General features: G+C 37.9%; 1 protein-coding gene and 1 long non-coding RNA gene across 12 annotated transcripts in view; one reads left to right on the top strand and one right to left on the bottom strand.

Moving 5' to 3' along the window:
- LOC310741112 overlaps positions 1–13,098 on the top strand; it is a 318,731-nt gene that overhangs the window by 109,316 nt on the left and 196,317 nt on the right. The window lies entirely within an intron of this gene.
- The window catches only part of LOC310741043 (protocadherin alpha-C2-like), a 76,993-nt gene that overhangs the window by 28,023 nt on the left and 35,872 nt on the right, over positions 1–13,098 (bottom strand). The window contains exon 1 of one of the 11 annotated variants that reach the window (XM_083568389.1): positions 9,993–12,117. The exons of 8 other annotated variants lie outside the window; for them this stretch is intronic. In XM_083568389.1, the coding sequence (XP_083424515.1) occupies positions 9,993–12,035 (2,043 nt within the window). In that variant the 5' untranslated portion in view covers positions 12,036–12,117. Of the gene's footprint in view, positions 1–679; positions 3,175–6,343; positions 8,475–9,992; positions 12,118–13,098 lie in introns of those variants that run through there. 2 more of the 11 variants (XM_083568388.1, XM_083568386.1) reach the window with 2 other exon arrangements.

Below are 13,098 nucleotides of genomic sequence, written 5' to 3'. Positions count from 1 at the left end.
CATCTTAGACATTCAAGAAAATGTAATCTAATAGGTTTTGTGCGATGTAATTATAAACATCACATTTGTACTTAAATTCTCTTTCCTGATTAAGTGGTATATTGAAATAAATAAATCTAAATAAACTAATTTGAGTTCACAAAACAATTTCCATTAGCATTTTTTTTATTCTAAAGTTTGATCAGTAACTTCAATAATTTTATCATCGTATGTAAATAATAAATATATAACAGAAATGGTCAAAGACTGAAGTTATTACTTTTAGTTTTGTAATTGCGGTATTATTTGAATAACAGCACACTACACCCACTGGTGTATTTAAGAGGTATGGTGGGGTGGATTTCTTGTTTGCATTCACCAGAAACAGGTTTGTTTCCAATCCCAACATTATTCGTGGATAATTTAAATAAGACTCTTTACAGATACTTCTGTTTATATTTGTTACATTTTCAAGCTTTTTTTCAGCAGCGCGTCAGATCCGTTTAAAAAACTGGTCTGTGTCCAACGTTATTCTGAATTTAGTTCGAAACTGAAGTTTTTTTAAATGAACTAAAAGTTTTTTTTTATTATTACATTCATTTAAAATGGACATCAAAAATTAACATCGCAGTAAGAGATTCAACAAGAAAATAAACGATCAAAATACTAAAACGAGGCTAAATTAAGTGCATTGTCTTACCACCCCAGTGTTGGGAAGAGTTTGAGTCCGAGTAAAAGTGTCTCCTCCATTAATGCTGATCAGCTCTGCATCTGCAGGCGGAAACGGCGAGGGGAAAACCACCACATCACTCTTCAATGTGTCTGAGTTAAAACACACATCATACTGCTGAGTGGATTTAGAGTAAGACCAGCTCCCGTCAGGGTGTGTAGTGACCACTGGAGCACTGGAGATGCTGAAATCGCCGTCTGTCCTGTAGCATTTAGATGCTACTAAAGCGATGAGGCTCAGTAAAAATATCACTGACACTGAGACAATAGCGATGAGCAGATAGAGATTCAGATCAGAGAATTTCTCCTCCTTTACTGGCACTTGTCTTAGTGAAGGCTGCAGAATGTCCATATTTTCCACAACCACAACTTCAATAGTCACACTTGTAGACAGTGAAGGTTCTCCATGATCCGAAGCAGTAATGATAAGTGGGTGAGTTTTTAAATCATTGTCACTCATTCGTCTTTTTGTTCTTAATTCTCCTGTGCTGGTTCCGATTCGGAAAAGATTCGTTCCCTTTGGTTCTGTTATGTGATAAGATAATAGTGCATTATATCCTGAATCAGCGTCTAGAACTCTGACTTTGGCCACAAAATATCCCGCTTCAGCAGAGTAGGGAATGTTCTCACTGTTTACTGATCCAGGGTCAGAGTAAGGAGCGAGAAAAACTGGATTGTTGTCATTCTCATCCAGGATAAAAACATTTACAGTCACGTTATTACTTAGTGGAGGGACACCAGAGTCAGTGGCCTGAACTTTAAAATGAAGACGTTTCGTTTCTTCATAGTCGAAGGACTTCAGGCTGTACAGTTCACCAGTGTGTGAGTTAATGTTCATCAGATTGGACACTCTGCTGCTCTCTGAATCAATTAATGAATACGAAACAAGGGCATTTTCTTCGATGTCTGAATCTTTTGCTGTTACTGATGCCAACAGGCCACCAACTGGACTATTCTCTTTCACACTAATATTTATCACAGGTGCAGGAAATAAGGGCGCGTTATCATTCACATCAGAAACATGAAGGGTTATAATGGTACTGCTCGAGAGAGAAGGAGTTCCCCCATCATTTGCTACAACTGTGACATCATATTGGGATACCCGCTCTCTGTCCAGAGCTTCGTTCACTACAAGAGCGTACGAGTTTTTATATGATAGCTGTAATTTAAAAGGACTCGGTGCTATAATTTTGCAACCTACTTTGCCATTCATTCCACTGTCTTTATCTGATACAATGATTAATGCAACATCTGTGCCAGGTTTGATGTCCTCTCTGACGGAGATCATGAGCAGAGTAACTGAGATCTCTGGTGCATTGTCATTAACATCCACTACTTCAATCAGTACTTTACATCTGGACATTCTCGGGGGTTGTCCTTTATCCTGAGCCTGAATTCTCAGTTCCACAGCAGAATTTTCTTCATAATCAATATTACCGTTAACAGTAATTTCCCCTGAAACAGGATTTATGGAGAATAAATCTATCGCGGAGTTTCCATCATGATTTACTATAGAATATGCCACTTCACTGTTCGCACCCTCGTCTGCATCAGCAGCAAAAACAGTGGTTATTTTAGTTCTTAATGAAGCATTCTCGTGGACCTTGACTTTATAAATTGGTTTAGTGAAGACGGGATTGTTGTCATTGATATCCAGTACAGTGATCAATATCTGCATTGTTCCGGATCTGGGAGGAGTCCCACCATCTATGGCAGTCAACACGAGCTTGATCACCGATTCTCTCTCTCTGTCCAAAGATTTCTGAAGCACGAGTTCAGCCGAATCACTTTGCGTGTCAATTGAAAAATAATCATTTGTGTTAATTGTATAAGTTTTCACAGAATTGCTACCGATATCAAAGTCACGTGCCGTCATGAAGGGAAACCGATCTCCCGGAAGTACATATTCACTAATATTCAAATTAATGGATTGGCGTGGAAACACTGGAGAGTTATCGTTAATGTCTAGTATATTGATTTCAATGCTGTAGAGCTTGTGAGGATTGTGAATCATCGCTTCAACATTCAATACGCATTTCTGTTTGCTTTCACACAGCTGCTCTCGGTCTATTCTGTCATTAACTAATAATATTCCGCTCTTCTGATTTACCTCGAAATACTTGGCGTTAGATCCAGCCACAAGCTGAAACCTGCGCGATTCCAGTTCCTGCACACTGAGATTAAGATCCTTCACTAGATTTCCAACAACGGTTCCCTTCTTGGCCTCCTCTGAAACCGAATAGGAATTCTGACCATAACACAAATCCCATAAACAAAGCAGCAGCAGCGCCTTCATCCAGGCAGCGCGAGCACCGTCCTCTACATCCATCGCTTACTTTTTCTCAGTATTCCAAATTAAGTAGAAGGAGTGCTTTCATTCGATCCTGTGTACTTTAAAAGCTAAAAATGAAAAACAAGGTCTGCTCATGCGAGAATTATGTGACGTTCTGTTCTCCTCTTTGCATTAAGAGATGGATTAGTAAGGTGCAGTTTTCTCCATCTCGCGGTCTACAGCGACATCTTGTGTAGAAAGAAATCTCATTTCACCACTCAAAAATTTGTTTAAAATAAAAGATTTTTTAACACTAACTCTAAAACACTGATATCCCCCTTATGATCAGATACATTACGAATTATAACAAAGCTTCCTGAGCAATAATCGATTGATGTGTTTAGAGGAATCTTTATAATTATAGTGGTATTATGACTTTCTATGTCTTTGTTTATGAACTACAATGAAGTTCATTTAAAATATAACCAGTCAAAAATGTCAAACGGTTACTAAACTACTCAAAATAAGATAATTGAAACTTTTGGAAAAGACATTAGTATTTAACTGTAAACATTTCTTATTAAATACATTTAGATTATATTATCCAAATATGCTTTTAATTAATATTTAAGCAAAGCAGTGATCATCCTTCTTATGAATTTGAAAGGCATTTTAAATAGAGTTTATATATATATATATATATATATATATATATATATATATATATATAGACATAATCGTGTATGTAAAAGTAAAATATTTCAACGCTGTGGTGATGAATTTCTCTGAAACAGAACAAAGTTTACTCTACAGATAAAATCTTAATGCAAGGATGATGTCAAATTGCTGATAAATTAATATAGTCACAATTGTGACCACTGGTAAAACACATGGAGTCTATGCCTCTCAAATGCCATTTTGTATTATTCTGATGAACTCTCTTTCAGACTGACTTTAAGCCAGGGTTTGGATTTACTTGATGCTGATGATCCAGACCCTGCAATTTGCAATATAGCAGTGGTCCCAAAGACAGAAAAGGATGCAAAAGATAGGGACTGTGATAGCAATGCGTCTAACATGGATTTACCTGGATACCATCAAGAATCTTGAATTCTACTGCGGAACTGTTTTGATATGATAATTTTGAGTAGGTTGAAATGAACTTGGTCACAATCCGAACAAAAAGTCTAAAGATAATTCAAAAATCCTGTTTGTGGACTACAGTTCAGCGTTCAACACCATACTTCCCTCCACACTCACCCCTAAGTTGGATGACCTGGGACTCAGCCTGCCGCTGTGTCAATGAATCTCGAACTTCCTGACAGACAGACCACAAGCCGTACGGGTGGGCAAACTGGACTTGCACAGCACAGTGCCACTTTATACCACGCTATACTGCACACGGACACTTTAAGGACAATCACGTTAATCACTAATTTTTACTGTCAATATCTACCGTACGCATCTATGTATATACTGTACATATATTTTCACATATATTTTCCTATATTTTATATAGTTTATACTTTTTATTTATCTACCTATTTTTTTCCTTGGTTTTATTTTTATCCTCATTCCATTCCTTTTATATTCCATTCCTTTTTATGCTTGAATGCCAGACATTATATGTATGTGACAAATAAAATTTTATTTAATTTGATTTGATGTTCATTGTCAACTTCAGATGCTACTACTGCCACCATAACAGTGGCCATGGCAGAAAGCATCCCTGCTTAGCTGATTAAAAAGAACAACAAAAGTAGACATTTCAGAAAGTAAAAAAAAAAAAAAAAAAAAAAAAAGAAAACATGTCTAAAAGTCTAAATGACTAAAATGTCTAAAAAGCAACAAATGCAAATCTATTGAATGTGTTTTTAGTAATGTATTCACCATCTCTGAGAGAGCTTATCATAGAAATGTCAAATCTTTACTCTGTGGTGTACTCATCACCTCTGAAAATTTTACAGTTCCACAACGGTATTCTACATTCCACAGCATCTCCACTGCTTTCAGAAGAAACAGATTTGATAATATTATGGGATCTCTCTATGTTCACACAAAGTGCAACGATGACCCCTTCTTTAAGGTGATGAATCTTTCAGGAGCTCAAATACTTATACAAAATTCTACCATTCAGTAAGTGGCTGTCAGTTAATGAGAGCATGATTCCCTACTATGGGCGCCAAAGTTCATAAAGGGAAACCCAATCTGCTATGGCTATAAGTTTTAAAGCCTGGCATCCTCAGGGGGTTACCTCTACCACATTGAGCCTAATGCGGGAGTGCATACCTTTCTTTCAGAGACCGGGCTAGGTCAAGAGTCCAGCATAGTGCTGGGTTACGCTGAACAAGCTGGTGTTCCAGGAGGATGCAGCTTCATGCACAACAACCTCATCACCAAATTATCCCTAATGGATAAGATGACAAAGCAAGGATATGGATGCACTGGGGCCCTGCAGTAAAAACCGTTGTATGATGTTCCATTCAAACCAATAAATGAATTCCAAAAGTTACAGAAGGTCTCCACTGAAGTTTTGTTTGAAGGAGAAAAACTATTGGTGAGGTAAAGACACAACAGTGTGGTCACTGTTGCAAGCAATGTTTAAAATGTCTACACTGTGGTACCAGTTGAGATAGAACAATGAAAGAAATGCATATGACTAGCTCCAGCAATATCAAATAATCCACTCCTACAACAAGCAAATAGGAGGAAGAGATGTACATAAGCTTCAGGTGTCCCGTTACCACAGGACAATAAGATCAAAAGAGTGGTGGTGGCCAATTTATGCCAGGACTCTAAACAGTGCTGTGGTCAACAGTTGGATATCATGAATGATGACTATGATCTCCTTGGATTTCAGCAAGTAGTACCCAAAGTGTCACAAAAATATTTGGACCTGCACCAAAAGATCATGGGAGGCCATCCTCAATGTCGGCTGCTATGAGTGATATACCCAGATTTGAGGGTGTTGCTCACTGGCCAATAAATACAGGCAAGCAGATTCTATGAAAATATTTTCTGAACCATTACATCTGCAAATGTGCTCCAAAAGCTGTACAAAAGAGAAATCTCTGTCTAAGTATTTATTTTGTTTAGCAGGAAATAGGTTTGTCAGTTGACATGTCTGTGAGGGTCGCACATCATTTCGCTTTGGGGAGTGAGCCAGGCCAATTTTGTAAACGCAGTTACACTATAGATCTAGACTCCCTACAGAACAACCATTTTTTGCAGGGACTTTTTAAACATTTTTTAAATAATTGACATTGTTGAATATCCTTGCAAATACCACACAAATTCATATATGTCATGTCTGGGAAAAATTTGGGATCAATGTATAGAAAAAGACTAAAAGTACATCCTTACCACCCCAGTGCTGGGAAGAGTTTGAGTCCGAGTAAAAATTTCTTCTCCATTAATGCTGATCAGCTCTGCGTCTGCAGGCGGAAATGGTGAGGGAAAAACCACTACGTCACTCTTCAGTGTGTCTGAGCTAAAACACACATCATACTGCTGAGTGGATTTAGAGTAAGACCAGCTCCCGTCAGGGTGTGTAGTGACCACTGGAGCGCTGGAGCTGCTGAAAGCGCCGTCAGTTCCATAGCATTTAGCTGCTATTAAAGCGATGAGGCTCAGTAAAAATATCACTGACACTGAGGCAATAGCGATGAGCAGATAGAGATTCAGATTAGAGAATTTCTCCTCCTCTACTGGCACTTGTCTTAGTGAAGGCTGCAGAATGTCCATATTTTCCGCAACCACAACTTCAATGCTCAAGGTTGTGGACAGTGAAGGTTCTCCATGATCTGAGACAGTGATGATAAGTGGGTGAGTTTTTAAATCATTGTCACTCATTCGTCTTTTTGTCCTTATTTCTCCTGTGCTGGTTCCGATTCTGAAAAGATTTGTTCCCTTTGGTTCGGTTAAGTCATAAGATAATAGTGCATTATATCCCGAATCGGAGTCCACAGCTCTGACTTTAGCTACAAAATAGCCCGCTTCAGCAGAGTAGGGAATGTTCTCACTGTTTACTGATCCAGGATTGGAGTAAGGAGGGAGAAAAACTGGACTGTTGTCATTCTTATCCAGGATAAAAACATTTACAGTCACATTACTCATTAGTGGAGGGACACCAGAGTCAGTGGCCTGAACTTTAAATTGAAGTCGTTTCGTTTCTTCATAGTCGAAAGTCTTCAGGCTGTACAGTTCACCAGTCTGTGAGTTAATATTTATCAGATTGGACACTCTGCTGCTCTCTGCATCAATTACTGTATATGAAACAAGGGCATTTTCACCAATGTCTATGTCTTGTGCTGTTACTGATGCCAACAGGCCACCAACTGCACTATTCTCTTTCATGCTAATATTTATCACAGGTGCAGGAAAAAAAGGTTCGTTATCATTCACATCAGAAACATGAAGTTTTATAATGGTACTGCTCGAAAGTGAAGGAGTTCCCTCATCATTAGCTACAATTGTGACATCATATTGTGAGACCTGCTCTCTGTCCAGAGCTTCATTCACTACAAGGGCGTGCGTGTTTTTATATGATAGCTGTAATTTAAAAGGAGTTGGTGCTAGAATTTTGCAATCTATTTTACCATTAATTCCACTGTCTTTATCTGATACAGTGATTAACGCAACATCTGTGCCCGGTTTGATGTCCTCTTGGATGGAGTTCATTAGCAGAGTAACTGAGATCTCTGGTGCGTTGTCATTAACATCCACTACTTCAATCAACACTTTACATCTAGACATTCTCGGAAGATGTGCATTGTCCTTAGCCTGAATTTTGAGTTCTATTGCGGGATATTTCTCATAATCAATATTTCCTTTAACAGTGATGTCACCAGAAATAGGACTAATAGTGAATAATTCGGCTGCAGAGCTTCGGGCATCACTAAGGATAGAGTAAGACACTTCACCGTTACTTCCGTCGTCTTCATCTGCAGCTGAAACTGTAAGGATTTTAGTTCCCACAGATGTATTCTCGTGGACCTTGACTTTGTAAAGAGATTGCATAAAAACAGGACTGTTGTCATTTATATCGAGTACATTAATAATTATCTGCATTGTTCCGGATCTGGGAGGAGTCCCGCCGTCTACAGCAGTCAGCACGAGCTTGATTACCGATTCTTTCTCTCTGTCCAAAGTTTTCTGAAGCACGAGCTCAACTGAATCACTCTGCATCTCCAGTGAAAAATGTTCATTAGAATTTATTTTATACGTTTTTACTGAATTACTACCGATGTCTGTGTCACTTGCCGTTATTAACGGAAATCGATCCCCCGGAAGCATATTTTCAATAATATCCATAACATAGGTTGGCTCTGGAAAAACTGGAGAGTTATCATTAATATCTATTACATTAATTTCAATGCGGTAGAGCTTGTGAGGATTGTGGATCATTGCTTCAACATTCAATACGCATTTCTGTTTGCTTTCACACAGCTCCTCTCGGTCTATTCTGTCATTAAATAATAAAATCCCGCTTTTTCGATTTACCTCGAAATACTTGGTGTTTAATGCAGTCACAAGCTGAAACATTCGCAATTCAAGTTCCTGCACATTGAGATTAAGATCCTTCGCTAGATTTCCAACAACGGTTCCTTTCTTGGCCTCCTCTGAAACTGAGTAGGAAATCTGAGCATAACACAAATCCCATAAACAAAGCAGCAGCAGAGCCTTCATCCAGCCAGCGCGAGCACCGTCCTCTACAATCATCGCTTACTTTTACTTAATATTCCAAAGGAAGTAGAAAGACTGATCTCATTTAATCCAATATCTACTGGAAAAAGACAAAAAGACGATCTCTGCTGATGTCAGAATTATGTGACGCTCCGTTCCCCTGTTCTCCCTTAAATGCAAGATTAGTGTGCAGATCTCTCCAACTCACGGTCTACAGCGACACCTTGTGTTGAGATAAAATCTCAATTTACATTTCATAATTAGCTTTGCGAAATACTGCATAGTATAAAAGAAATCTTTGGTTATAAATCACTGTTATCGCCATGATTATCAGAGAAATTAAACAAACATTAACCCTTAGAAATATTCCGTAGATATAACCTTTTGACGTTTTCAGAGATGCCTGTATGATTATAAAATTGTTGTAATTTTCACAAGCTCATTTAAAATATGAAAAAAAGAAAAATGTCTAGGGGTTACTAAGTCACTTAAAATAACAGTTAAACTTGTGGTTAAGACATTACAATTTATTTGTAAACATTTCTTTTTAAATAAATGTATGTTAAATTTTCAACAAATAATTTTAATTAGACGTTATAGTTCAACCGAAAAAAATATTGTTTATTAGCGATTTAGCAAAGCATCGCTAGAACTTAAAACTAATTCCAAGAGTCCTAAGTCATATCATCTATTTGTGAATTTAAAGGGCATTTAAAATACACCTTTATTATTATTATTATTATTTAAAAAGAAAATGAAAAACTCTTTGAAAAGAAAATGAAAAACTCTGCCGATGATTAAACCCGTGTAGGTGTTCTTTTGTTTACTTCTTTTTTTCCACTTGGGGTAAGTTATTTTTGGTTCAGTTTGCTGGTTCAGCAACAAAAAAAAGCATAAACTTTAGTCTACACTAAAGAGTAAAATAGCAACTGGTTTTAGATAGAGATAGATGCGATATCAACAACAACTAGCAACAACACAAAATAACAAAATTCATGAAGTGACTTTGTGCATAATTATCTGAAGAGACCAAACATAAGATCCAGTAACACTGAGAAACTTATGTTTAAAACGGAAATGGAAATCAAACACGATGAGCGCGAATTAAGACATGACGGCGAAATTCAAACACAACACGGATCAGTTCGGGAAAGTCTCACGGCAATGTCACGAAATGGAATCTATTGTTTCGAAAGTTCGTCACTCTATTCCTAAATGCCGTGAAACTGTGTTGTTCAGTTACGCACAAGACAGCATGTGAAAAGTTTGGCTACAAAGTACAGGCACTCAAAAGTTAGAAAGAGACAAAAAGTAAGTACAGTCTTACCACCCCAGTGCTGGAAAGTGTTTGAGTCCGAGTTAAAGTGTCTCCTTCATTAATACTGATTAGATCCCCATCTGCAGGTGGAAACGGCGAGGGGAAAACCACTACGTCACTCTTCAGTGTGTCTGAGCTAAAACACACATCATACTTCTGAGTGGACTTAGAGTAAGACCAGCTCCCGTCAGGATGTGTAGTCAAAACTGGAGCACTGGAAATGCTGACATCGCCGCCTGTCCCATAGCATTTAGCTGCTATTAAAGCGATGAGGCTCAGTAAAAATATCACTGACACTGAGACAATAGCGATGAGCAGATAGAGATTCAGATTAGAAAAATTCTCCTCCTTTACTGGCACTTGTCTTAGTGAAGGCTGCAGAATGTCCATATTTTCCACAACCACAGCTTCAATAGTCACACTTGTAGACAGTGAAGGTTCTCCATGATCTGAGACAGTGATGATAAGCGGGTGAGTTTTTAAATCATTGTCACTCATTCGTCTTTTAGTCCTTATTTCTCCTGTACTGGTTCCGATTCTGAAGAGATTTGTTCCTTTTGGTTCGGTTATGTGATAAGATAATAGTGCATTATATCCTGAATCGGAGTCCACAGCTCTGACTTTAGCCACAAAATATCCCGCTTCAGCAGAGTAGGGAATGCTCTCACTGTTTACTGATCCAGGGTCAGAGTAAGGAGGGAGAAAAACTGGATTGTTGTCATTCTCATCCAGGATAAAAACGTTTACAGTCACGTTACTACTTAGTGGAGGGACACCAGAGTCAGTGGCCTGAACTTTAAACTGAAGTCGTTTCATTTCATCATAATCGAAAGACTGCAGGCTGTACAGTTCACCAGTGTGCGAGTTAATGTTCATCAGATTTGAAACTCTGCTGCTCTCTGCATCAATTATTGAGTACGAAACAAGGGCATTTTCACCGACGTCAAAGTCTCGTGCTGTTACCGATGCCAACAGGCCACCAACTGGACTATTCTCTTTCACATTAATATTTATCACATGTCCAGGAAATACAGGTGGGTTATCATTCACATCCGAGACGTGAAGTGTTATAATGGTACTGCTCGAGAGAGAAGGAGTTCCCTCATCATTAGCTACAATTTTGACATCATATTGTGAGACCTGCTCTCTGTCCAGAGCTTCAATCACAAGAAAAGCGAACGAGTTTTTATATGATAGTTGTAATTTAAAAGGACTCGGTGCTATGATTTTGCAATCTACTTTACCATTATTTCCACTGTCTTTATCTGATACAGTGATTATTGCAACATCTGTGCCAGGTTTGATGTCCTCTCTGATGGAGTTCATGAGCAGAGTAACTGAGATCTCTGGTGCATTGTCATTAACATCCACTACTTCAACCAACATTTTACATCTAGTCATTCTTGGAGGTTGTCCTTTGTCCTGAGCCTGAATTCTCAATTCTATCGCAGGATATTCCTCATAATCAATACTTCCTTTGACAGTAATATCACCAGAAACAGGATTCATAAAGAATAAATCGACCCCCGAGTTCAGGGCATCACTAAGGATAGAGTAAGACACTTCACCGTTACTTCCGTCGTCTGCATCTGCAGCGGAAACTGTAAGGATTTTAGTTCCTATAGATGCATTCTCGTGGACCTTGACTTTGTAAAGAGACTTCGTAAAAACTGGGCTGTTGTCATTTATATCCATTACATTTATAATTATTTGCATTGATCCAGATCTGGGAGGAGTCCCGCCGTCTACAGCAGTCAGCACGAGCTTGATCACAGATTCTTTCTCTCTGTCCAGTGATTTCTGAAGCACGAGCTCAATTGAATCACTATGCATTTCCAGTGAAAAATGTTCATTAGAATTTATTTTATATGTTCTTACTGATTTGCTACCGATGTCCCTGTCACGTGCCGTTATTAATGGAAACCGATCTCCCTGAAGCATATTTTCAGTAAATTCCAAGATAAGCGTTTGATCTGGAAATACTGGAGAGTTATCATTAATATCTAAAACATTAATTTCAATACGGTAGAGCTTATGTGGATTGTGGATCATCGCTTCAACATTCAATACGCATTTCTGTTTGCTTTCACACAGCTCCTCTCGGTCTATTCTGTCATTAACTAATAAAGTCCCGCTTTTTCGATTTACCTCGAAATACTTGGCGTTAGATCCAGGCACAAGCTGAAACGTGCGCGATTCCAGTTCCTGTACACTGAGATCAAGATCTTTCGCTAGATTTCCAACAATGGTTCCCTTCTTGGCCTCCTCTGGAACCGAGTAGGAAATCTGACCGTAACACAAATCCCATAAACAAAGCAGCAGCAGAGCCTTCATCCAGGCAGCACGACCTCCGTCCGCTACATCCATCGCTTACTTTTAATCAATATTCCACAGGATTTGGAAAGCGTCCTTTTAATGAATCCAGTGTCTTCAAGAAGACTAATACACGAGGCCAGCTGATGTCATTAGTATATGATGTGTTGTTGTTCAGCTCTGCGTTAAGAGGAGGATTCATAATGTGCACAATATTCCAACTTACGGTCTACAGCGACATCTTGTGTGCAATTTTCACAACTTAAAAGTTGCTTTTTTTTAACATTATAAACTGATTAATTAAAACTTATTTCGAGCAATCAAAGTACTAAAATTAATTCAGTCATATAAAATATTAGATCACAATATATTCTATTAAAATTTTTGCATTAAGTTTTATCAATTTCGTACCTAATCTAATCATTTTATGAATAAAGTATAAATATGAAGAAAATGTTATTCAAATAAAGAACGTACAAGTATAAAGGTAATAAAAATTAGTTGTGTAATTTGCAGCATTTTTTTTTTATAAAAGTATACTACCTCTAATAGTGCAATAAACAAGTGAGGCAGGTGGAATTATTACTTGAATTATTATAAAAAAAAGTTGGATTTCCACTCCCAATACTGAATTGTGGACAATTACTATATTAGCTGTACATTGCAGATTATATTAGCTAGTTATTGGACATTTTTACAAGGAAAATACTCCCGCAAAATAGTACTGTACTATCTCATATAACATGTTTTGCACAGCAGCTGTGATGAAATGATATTCATAAAAGTTTTAAAATTGATGATA

Source organism: Silurus aristotelis, assembly GCF_946808225.1.
Source record: "Silurus aristotelis genome assembly, chromosome: 18".
Taxonomy (NCBI): Eukaryota; Metazoa; Chordata; class Actinopteri; order Siluriformes; family Siluridae; genus Silurus; species Silurus aristotelis.
This window is presented reverse-complemented; position numbering and strand designations above follow the sequence as displayed.